The following is a 10,586-nucleotide window of genomic DNA, read 5'->3' as shown; positions in this document are numbered from 1 at the left end:
GTTTTTGAGACTTTAAATTTACACAGTAGTAAACTATTTCCAGACTTTTGCACCTTTGATGTCAGACATGGCCTGCATGGTTTGACTGAGAAAGGCACATATTGAAAAAAGTTTTAATAAACTGGCTGCATATTTGTTGAATTCTTGTGAATTTGATCACCACTCATACGGTTTTAAATAACACTGTGGTCTAGTCGAGGTTGGTGGAGTTTCTGAGTTTTAAGTCCAGAAAAGTGACAGGAACGCCTCATGAAGTCGAAAGTTCCAACTTGAAAAATTAAAGGATTCTTTCAGAAAGGCTACCTCAAAATCTAATATGGTTGCCATTCATAAATCTCAAAGTGATAGTTATAATAAACACATTTTTACACTAAGAGTAGTTTGTTTTTAATCAAATTCGCGGCCCACATAGGAATACATACCATTTTTCCTTTATGGCATTTTATGAGCCAGATCAGCTGCAGGTGGTGAGACAACAATATTTAACTTTCCTTTTGGACAAAAAAAGTAGTTTTGAATATTAATCTGAAGAAAAATATTCAGAGAACATTGAAAAGGATTTAAATATTTTTACAAAATATGTTAACTTTTGTGTCAAACTATATTTTATGCGTTATCAAATGTTCCAGAATCATGTATTTGAAATTCTGTAGCTTTCCTAAAGCCTTGACACATGCTGGTTCCAGTGCCAGCTCGGTCCAGCTGAGGGCGCTGTTTCCACCATCGAGCTGCTGACTTTGCATTAGAAGCTGCTGCCACGGAATCCGGAAGTGTTTCCGACTCGGCGGCTCTTCATTCAGGCTGCTGCGGTCGAAACTCGCCTCTCCAGCCTCTCCTAGCCTCTCTTTGGGGTCCATATCTTCGCGTTTGGGTCGTGAAGCGGAGCGGAACCATGGCAGGTCGGCTCCCGGCTTGTGTTGTTGACTGCGGCACCGGGTGAGTAAGGCTGCCCGCTTGATTCTATTGAAGCCCCTGTCAAACTTCCAGCTAACGCCCTGGAAGCCGCTGTCCGGGGTTCCGCCGCGTCCCTCTCCCCCGGTAAGCTCCATCCAACCGGCCTGCATGGAGCTGGTGGACCCCAGGAAGCGGCCCTAACCGTCCAGCGGCTCGGTTCGGTCCGTTTGAGGGGCTGGAAGTGGTGATTAGCCGCTGCTAGCTGCTGGAGCTAAAGCCACTTCCTGGAGAGTCCACCCCTCAGACAGCAGTTCCTACCTGGCTGATCACACCCAGACCTGGCTGACCTCCAGGCAGCAACACAATTTATTATCGTTATCATCATCATTTTTATTATTATTATAAAGTACATTTAGTTTACATTGTGAAAACTTCTATTTATTATACTGTTGTAATTTATATTTTATCAAGTTTCAATGATTGCCAGGTTTTTTTTACATCGTTTATTATTTGTTTATTTTAGTTTTCCTTCTAGGTTTTTCTGTGACTTATTGTGGTTGTATATTAATATTTCTTATCTGCTTTACATACATTTTTCAGTACATGTATTGCATTTAGTAATTAGCTTTTCACTTTATCCATTGCTTTGTTTTATGAATTAGATTTTTACTGTTAATTTTTTATTGCACTTTTTTAAATTTTATGTTTAAATTATGTGTTGAATTTTATAGTTATTTTTTTAGCTTATGATTTAATTTATTTGAGCACTTATTAAATGTAATTTTTTTAGTATTTTTTTTTACATTTGTTTTATACCTTTTTAAAAAATAAACTAAAATTAACTTTACAATACAAATTTTTACTTGTATTGCTATTTCATTTATTACCTTTAATTATTTTAGTTGTAAATATTTAGTCTTTTTTATCTCACTTTATTTTCTGATATTTTCTAATCCAAATCTATTTTTGAGTTGTCCTGTAGTGAACAGATCTATTGAGCATTTTTCCAAGCAACTAAACTTGAACTCTTATTAAAAGTTCTGTTGTTTGGATCTTCTCCAGGTACACAAAGCTTGGATATGCAGGAAACACGGAGCCACAGTTCATCATCCCGTCATGTGAGAACCCAGGAAGCCACATCTCTCTGCTCTGATGATGATGATGTCATCCTGCTGACAGTCTGCTGGTTTCTGCTGCAGGTATTGCGATCAAAGAGTCTGCTAAGGTGGGAGACCAGGCGCAGCGCAGGATGATGAAGGGCGTTGACGATCTGGACTTCTACATCGGAGACGAAGCCATCGACAAACCTTCGTACGCAACAAAGGTGAGTCGGCGCTGAAGCAGCAGTCAGGGTCAGGGGTCAGCTGTGGTGTTGACGCCTCTTTCTCTCGCAGTGGCCCATCCGTCACGGCATTGTGGAGGACTGGGACCTGATGGAGCGCTTCATGGAGCAGGTCATCTTCAAGTACCTGCGGGCGGAGCCGGAAGACCACTACTTCCTGCTGGTACGGACCGAAAGACGGAGGTGCCTGGAGGACGGAGCGGGAACATTCGTGCTAATGATGAGTTCTGGTTCTGTGTGCAGACAGAGCCGCCGCTCAACACTCCTGAGAACAGGGAGTACACGGCTGAGATCATGTTCGAATCCTTCAACGTCCCGGGTCTCTACATCGCCGTCCAGGTACGACCAACACCTCAGACCCGTCTGACTTTAGATCTGGTCTGGTTCTCAGAGAGGAAGAGGAAGTTCCTCCAGGAAGCTCTGACTCTCAGTTCCTCTATTAGAAAGTGACTTATTTCTCTGTGTGTATTAATAACACCAGTGTGTTCGTTGGTAACCTTGTGTTGGTTAATAAAACCATTGTGTGTATTAATAACCCTGGTGTTTGGTTAATAACCCAGTACTGGTTAACCCCTTGGTGCAGGCTGTCCTGGCGCTGGCCGCCTCCTGGACGTCCCGGCAGGTTGGCGAGCGGACGCTGACGGGAACTGTGATCGACAGTGGAGATGGTGTGACGCACGTCATCCCGGTGGTAGGTGTCACTTCCTTTCTTTCTACCACCTCCTTCCTGTGTGCCTCAGCCACATTGGTGTCGCCTTCCCCCAGGCTGAAGGCTACGTGATTGGCAGCTGCATTAAGCACATCCCCATCGCCGGTCGAGACATCACCTACTTCACCCAGCAGCTGCTGAGGGAGAGGGAGGTGGGCATTCCCCCGGAGCAGTCGCTGGAGACGGCCAAAGCTGTTAAGGTCCGTACCTCTCTGTTCATCTGCTCAGCCACCAGAGGGCAGCACAGCAATGTGAAAATGTTTGACCTGTTCTCCCAATAGGAGCGGTTCAGCTATGTCTGCCCCGACCTGGTCAAGGAGTTCAGCAAGTACGACACAGATGGCTCCAAGTGGATCAAGCAGTACACAGGTGTCAACGCCATCACCAAGAAGGAGTTTACCATCGACGTGGGCTACGAGCGCTTCCTGGGGCCAGAGATCTTCTTCCACCCAGAGGTGCCTCCAGAACACATCCGGATGGAGCTCTCTGGTCCGAAACAATGAGTTAACAGAGTTCTCTCTTTGATCCAGTTCGCCAACCCAGACTTCACTCAGCCCATCTCGGAGGTTGTTGACGAGGTCATCCAGAACTGCCCCATCGACGTCCGACGTCCTCTCTACAAGGTAGAGACAGTTCAGACCCTAGTAGACAACCATAGACCACGGTGGACCACCATAGACGCCACTAGACCCAAACAGACGGTGTTGATTCATGCGTTGTTTGTCCTGCAGAACGTGGTTCTGTCTGGAGGCTCCACCATGTTCAGGGACTTTGGCCGGCGCCTGCAGAGGGACCTGAAGAGAACGGTGGACGCCCGGCTGAAGATCAGTGAGGAACTCAGCGGCGGGAAGCTGAAGGTAAGCCATCAGCGTTTCATTCTTTAACTATGTACGTTTTAATGACACGGGTCTGTTTGGGTCACAGCCGAAGCCCATTGACGTCCAGGTCGTCACCCATCACATGCAGAGGTACGCCGTGTGGTTCGGAGGGTCCATGCTGGCGTCCACCGTGAGTATTCCCCTCCTCTCAACATTGTTGGCATCTAATTGTCAGGAGAGCTAACCTGAGGTCTGTCTCTACAGCCCGAGTTCTACCAGGTGTGCCACACCAAGAAGGACTACGAGGAGATCGGGCCGAGCATCTGCCGCCACAACCCCGTGTTTGGGGTCATGTCCTAGTTCAGGATGGACCAGAAGAAGTGTTTGTACAACACAGCGACGGATTGGAACGCAGCGAGACGGACCAAACAGACTTCCTGAACATCACAGGAACCAGAAGTTCTGGTTAAATGTTTCACTTCTCTTCACAGGGTGGTCATTAATCCCCCTCTCTCTGAACGGGCCATAGCATCTCTGGGTTGTCATGGGAACACTTTGCAAAATCGCCTGAAGCTTGTTTTTATTTGTCTGGTTGAAAGATAATCAGATACTCAGCAGTGTGCATCTTGTTTGTTAGCATTGATCAGCAGGTAGAGGAGGAAGCAGCTGGATGAATAAATTAACGACTGTTTCTATTGCCTCTGTCATTCTGGACAGCCTGGTTCTGTACAAAATCTGGATTTATAAATGTAATAAATGCTAAGCAGGTGTTTCTAGCTGTGACTGTGTCTGTCTATTCCTGCTCTTCTATTCCTGGAGTGTAACCGGACCTCTTCCTGCCTCGGCTGGTCCGTAGGAACCAGAAAACTGCTCTATTTTTGTAGGACGACGCCATGCCTGGGCGTTAAACTCCTGATTCACAGTGAAAGTCTCTAGAACTGAAAGACCTGAAGGTACGGAGCAAATAGACACACCAGCAGAGGGCGCCATGTCTGCTGCAGACAGGATGAAGGTGCTCCTCTTCCTGGCCTTGTTCTCCGGAGCATCTGGAGCATTGTTCACGCTGCTCTGCTGCGGGACGGAGTACTGGCTGCTGGCCGCCGAGTCCTGCAGCCGGACACGAGAGGAGAGCGACAGGAAGAGGAACACCTTAAAGGTAAACTGTGAAAACTCTTCCGAGCCATTACAGCCAAAGGTACGTAAACTAAAACAATGTAAACCCTGAACACCTGCATCAAATCAAAGAATCACTGCTGTGTTCTTGGAATAGATGACAAATAATTAGAATAAAAATACATTTGAGACGCTAAACATAATAAACTATAACTTACACGTGTGGCAACATAATAGTGGAAAGACATCCTTCATGAGAGCCGTAAAGAACCAACTGTTGCAACATCGAGATTGATAAATCCCACCAGTTCTTCAGGCTGGGTGTTCTCTTGAGGTCAGGAATAAATGTTAAAAATTTCACAAGCTTAAAAACAGCTATTTAAAATAAATAAATAAATTGAATAGCACTCCAATTAATTGAGAAATAATTGAGGAATATTCACGTATTTATGATTCAGCAGGTTAGGAAGCCGAATGACGGAGCACCGTTTAGTTTCCTTGGTGCTGATTGGCTGAGCCCTCAGATTGTAGAAGTTCGCTTATGTGCTCGCGCTACAGCGGTTTCCACTGTCAGTATTAGTGCATATTAAGATATATTTGGTATTTGGAAAATTAAAATAGAGTTTTTAGAGGAAGTATTAAGTATTTCACCTATTCATGGTGGTCAACAGGGTCTTGCTGGGGCCTTTGGAGTCGCAGGTCCTCAAAGCCCCGCCGGACGTGAGTAATATGGGCCGTCATACTCACTAATACCAGGGTTCTACGGTACATGCAGACGCATTCACTAAATTAGAATATTATTAAAAAGTCAAGTTATTATATACGTTTATTCAGATGTGTGAAAGCCTTTATTTCAATGAGTTATGATTTTTCAAATTACAGCTTCTCAAAACTCATTTAAAATTAGAATATCACATCAGAACAATAGAAAACTATTTTTAAAAACTGAAATGGGTTTACTGAAATGTTTATTTCCTTCTTAAAGGTTATTTTCAAAAGGTATTTTAATATGATAAGCTATATTTATTGAGATGTCTATTTTAATTTATTGAATATAGAGTGAAGTCTTCATCTGAAGCAGTTTTTATTATGTAACTGAAGCAGAAGAGAATCTGTATATTTGTCCTGGTTTTGACAGTTTACTCATCAAATATGGCGTCTGGTCACACCATGACTCTGTATGAGACTTCCTGATCTTACTGGTTGGGTGTAGACGTTTCCTACAGAGTTTTCTGGGAAACGGAAAACTACTAAGCGGCTCCTGTTGGGTAGGAATGTCCCACAGTAAAGTGATTCTGTGTGCAGCAGGAGTCGGTGTTTATCTGTCGGGACATTAAAGTTTTTGTCTCTGTCAGCCTGAGGACGGGGTGACGATGTTCCACCAGGGTCTGTTCTGGCGCTGTTTTTTCACCGCTGCCTCCTCTGATTTCTCCGTCCTGGACTTCTGGATTAGTGAGAACCCCCATTATGCTTAGTAGATAAAAAAAGAAGCATAAAACAGTGTTATTATATCAGTTTAAAGCTGCTTTTCTCCTTCCTCAGCGAGTCGGCCTGAGTCAAAGACCTGCCAGCCTGCCTTCCTCTTCCCGTTTCCTGCACCCCACCCGGCCTGGACCGGCTTCCCCTCAGAGCCGTACCAACCTGCCTCCGCAATTGGTTGGTACAACCACACAGAGCGCACCCACTCTGACAATCCCCCACTAAATCACCGGTTTGTTCAGTCTTCAGAACCTTCTGGAGCATCTTCCTTGTCTCAGGCGTCATGGCTGTCGTCATTGGTGGACTCCTGGTGCTGTGTGCTGCTCCTTTGACCAATCGTAGCCTCTACAGCGCTGGCGGGGCTCTTCAGATCTGTGGAGGTAACAATCAGCAGTGTCCACCTGATGCATCATCAAAAAAAGTTCTTTATTTCAGTCATCAAATAGAGATATTCTGACATAAGGGTCCATTCATGGAAAACAGAAATTAATATTTCTAGACAAAACTGAACTGAAGTTCGAGGTGCGTTGGTATGGAGGCTTTTGGAAAACCAACATATCTGGGACAAAGGCTTTAAGTTCAAGCTTTAGAGGAATCATCTCCAAACATAAACTACACATGTACCTTTAGGATGGAACTAAAATAAAATGTAACAAATGAAATGCTCTGAGTTTTTATGGCATGTAGTCGAGGCTTCACCAACAGCTCCGATGTCTGTGCTGATGATCCAAAAATAATGTATCTTGTTCAAAATCCAAATTAATGTGTTTAATGTCCATAAAAAAGCTAAAATTGTGAGTAAAACTATTCCAAGCACAAGCTTTGATTTCTATCTTGAGTTTAAAAAGAGAACAGAGTTGAATGAGCTGAATTAGAAAACCAAAGTACTGTCCCGATATAAGCAAATTAAATATCTTGCTTAAGATTCAAAGTCAAGTTTTAGTAAAATTTATTCCCTAAAGGATATTGCTAATGTGATGGGCTTTTATAAAAGTGACACTATCCTATAAAAATGAATTAATTACAAGTTTCTTTACAGTTAAATAAGTTTTTCTTTCGTTCTTAAAGGACAAAATTCCAGTTTCTTCATCTGCTAACAAACAAACCAAGAGAAAAATGACCCCAAAAATCCCATATGTATTTTTAGATGCTGTGCTTTTGGATGAAATGCTTCCATTTCGCTGCTCTCCAAAAATAATCAAGTGATAACAGAAGCATGTGATCCCGTAAAACCTTTTGTGTCCGGTGTTTGCTTTGAGTAAATGGCTGAAGCCAAAGACAGGCCTCAGAAACGCCTCCAGTTGAATCATCTGCAAATCTGGAACCAAATGACAGACGGCAATTATATTTTGGGCCCAACATTTGCTGGAGAAGACGATAAAATAAGTTAAAGGAGTGAGCTTGAAGGCAGGCTTTGTGTAAAAGAAAACAAAAATAAAAAAACGAGGCATCCGGTGGAAGCGCTTCAAGGACAACTTCCCACTCCGTCATCTGCCAAAGATCAGCCAAAAAAAACATATAACAAGTTCATGTCAGTCTGCACACAAACAACTCTTTTTGTCATTTAATAGAAAAACAAACCAGCTTTGAACACGACGATTCCAACTAATAATAGTACAAACTGGCTTGTTTCTTCTTGAGACGGAGCGGAAAACATTACCCGCTGAGCCTCGGGAACAGCTGCAGGTTTCCAGCCCAGACGCGGCGAGGACAAAAGCCTCGTAAGCGACGCGGTGACAAAACACGACAGGCGCGACACGAGACGGCGTTGAACTGAGGGACGGCTGCGAACAGGGGTTGTGAACACGCGAAGCTTCCTGAAACGACGACGCGTCTGACTTCTGTCGGCTGCGAAACACAAAAGGCGCTGTCACGTCGCGACGCTTCGCTTTGCTGTTGTCTGGGTTTTGTTTGGTTCTTTTGAAGCTGGGGGGGAATTAAAAGCCATTATTGATGATTGTCGTTGTCTTCCTGTGTTTCTGAGGTATGTGCCTGCTGGTCGTCATGGCGATGTACCTGGTGTGGGTCCAGGTGCTGGATACCCTGGAGCAGTTCGCCGCCCATCAGCGCAGCGTCTCCGGCTGCCCATCCTACCAGCTCAGTGTCCAGCAGGGCCCGTCCTTCCTGCTGGCGCCCGCCTCTGGCTTCCTCTGCCTGCTGGCCGGACTCCTCTTCATCCTGGTGGGGCGCGGCGTTCAGGGGGTCCGCTCAGACCAAACCATCCCCAGCCCGTCAGAGACCGAGCTGTGATGAGCGTGTCCTCTTCAACAAACTCTTTGGGACAAAAATGAAATTACAGCTACAGCTAAATGCCTGGAAGCTCAAGTAGAAGCCTTCTGCCTTACACTTGTTGAAGTTGTTACTTTATATCAGTCTACATCTGTTTATTTGAAATAGGCTGCTGTTTGCTTTTGATTCTGGTTGACTGTGACACAAACACCACCATGTTTAACACTTGGACTTCAGTTCTTTCCTCACAAACCGACTACAATTCCAGTCAAAATGTAATATCAGCTTTAGTTTGCCAAGCTGAATCTCTAACCTGATTTATGATTTGCTGTTGACGTCCAGTGGAACAGCGTAGCTGAACATCTGATCTGTTGTTTTTCTGTCACTCTAACGTAGCCTGGCCACTGCCTTCCTACTCACTTCCTCTTAATTCTCATCTCCCCTCAGTGGTCAGTCAAGGCTTTCTCCCATTGACCCGAATTCCTTCGGTAGATCTTCCTTCTGGCCAACCAGCAAACTGAAGGAGAACTTGTGAACTTCTGCGGCGCTTTAGACTTGTAGTTTAAACAGCGAGTTTAAACTACAAGTCACTTCATCCGCTGGATAGCGGATGAAGTGAAGGAAGTTGTTCAGTCCCTTTCGACCAGAAAGTTGGCAAAAGTCTTTGCGGTGGAGGATGGTTGTTTACAGTTCACGTATTTCCCGTAGCTTCCTTCTCAGTCAAGCTGGTACGTTGCACATGTCTCAGTCAAACATGAAATCAGATCCAAATATTCAACAGTCCAGCGAGCAAACTTTTCTCGGTATTCAAAACTCCGGACTGTCAGGACGAGGCGAAGTGTAGAACCAGTGGCTGTTTTCTACCCAGCTATCACTCCTGGCAGTTTCTATGGAAACCTTTCTTGTAATTGTCAAATGAATTTGTTCTTGTTCTCTTTATTTGTGTTACAACTTGGTAAAGCTGCTACCTGAATAATCAGTTGTTCTCTCCAAGCTCATGTTCCTCTGTTCATGATATGGAAATAAATAAAAGGAAGTTGATAAGCAGAACTAAGGGGACCTTAAAACTATCCTGTCGCTACTCAGATCAACCAAAACCAGAATGACTCAAAATACTAAAACAGAGAACGTCAGAAATGGAGGTTGCAGTAGAACAGGAAGTTAATATAACGTTGAGGATGACAGAGCCACAAAACTAAACAGGAAATTGTTATTTAAAGACATTTCCTGTAATAACTTTTGGTTTTGAAATGAGTTCAAACAGCAATGTTGATATTTCTCTTAAACTAGTCTGTCCACCTTCAACCCAGCCTGCTAGTTGATGAGCTCCTTCTGCTTGGTTCTCCTCTAATCTGCTTGAGAGCCCAGAGAAATAGTTTCATTTTGTTCTGTTCCTGTTTTGATCCAATAAAATCACATTAAACCGAGAAGCAGTTTCTCCTCCAACCATCTGTCAGGATTCAGGTAAAAATCAAACGGTCAAACACAGAAATGGAAGTCTTCATTGATCGTTGGTTACTACGGATTATTTTTCTAATTTATTTACCACATCCCATAGTGATTAGTCCTCCAGCTCTCTCGCTCTGCTTGTATTACCCCTGATGAATCAGTTTTGACAAAAATGTGGCGAGGAGTCCTTGGTTGGCGTCGCTGCCGAACGTTTTTCAGGGGCTGAGTAGATTGACTGTGACCGCGGCTGCCTGTCGTCTCCACGTCAGGTTGAAACTCCGGGTCACAGAGATGGATATTGCAATAAATTAGACTGTCATAATCCATTTTCTGACAGCAGGGACACTTCAGAGGTGTGCAAGCCGTTGGCCAGCCAGTAGAGGGCAGTGTTGGTTCAGTTTGGCCACCGCATCCCAACGATGTCCATCAATATTACTGCGAAATGCAAAGTTGCACCGCTCACATCAGATTAGGCCTGCAAAGGCTTCTACATCTCTAAGTGATAATTATTTCAGTTCCTGAAGAACAGAAAGAAAATTATTCTTTATTCCTG

General features: G+C 44.3%; 2 protein-coding genes across 2 annotated transcripts; both read left to right on the top strand.

The window, feature by feature from the left end:
- Positions 1-750: 750 nt before the first annotated feature.
- On the top strand, positions 751-4,539 carry LOC106914882 (actin-related protein 3). The gene is made up of 12 exons (XM_014982049.2): positions 751-936; positions 1,957-2,012; positions 2,094-2,218; positions 2,289-2,399; positions 2,480-2,575; positions 2,820-2,927; positions 3,002-3,145; positions 3,227-3,400; positions 3,476-3,568; positions 3,677-3,802; positions 3,870-3,953; positions 4,028-4,539. The coding sequence occupies exons 1-12, from the start codon at positions 893-895 to the stop codon at positions 4,121-4,123; spliced, it is 1,257 nt and encodes a 418-aa protein (XP_014837535.1). The 5' UTR covers positions 751-892; the 3' UTR covers positions 4,124-4,539.
- A 53-nt stretch (positions 4,540-4,592) lies between these two features.
- Positions 4,593-9,634, top strand: LOC106914883 (transmembrane protein 182-like). The gene is made up of 5 exons (XM_014982050.2): positions 4,593-4,919; positions 6,232-6,328; positions 6,419-6,532; positions 6,598-6,735; positions 8,340-9,634. The coding sequence occupies exons 1-5, from the start codon at positions 4,752-4,754 to the stop codon at positions 8,603-8,605; spliced, it is 783 nt and encodes a 260-aa protein (XP_014837536.2). The 5' UTR covers positions 4,593-4,751; the 3' UTR covers positions 8,606-9,634.
- Positions 9,635-10,586: the final 952 nt, after the last annotated feature.

Source organism: Poecilia mexicana, unplaced genomic scaffold, assembly GCF_051168715.1.
Source record: "Poecilia mexicana isolate PSO_F unplaced genomic scaffold, ASM5116871v1 scaffold_2, whole genome shotgun sequence".
In the NCBI taxonomy this organism is placed as follows: Eukaryota; Metazoa; Chordata; class Actinopteri; order Cyprinodontiformes; family Poeciliidae; genus Poecilia; species Poecilia mexicana.
Note: the sequence above shows the minus strand (reverse complement) of the source record. Positions and strands in the feature narration are given on the sequence as shown.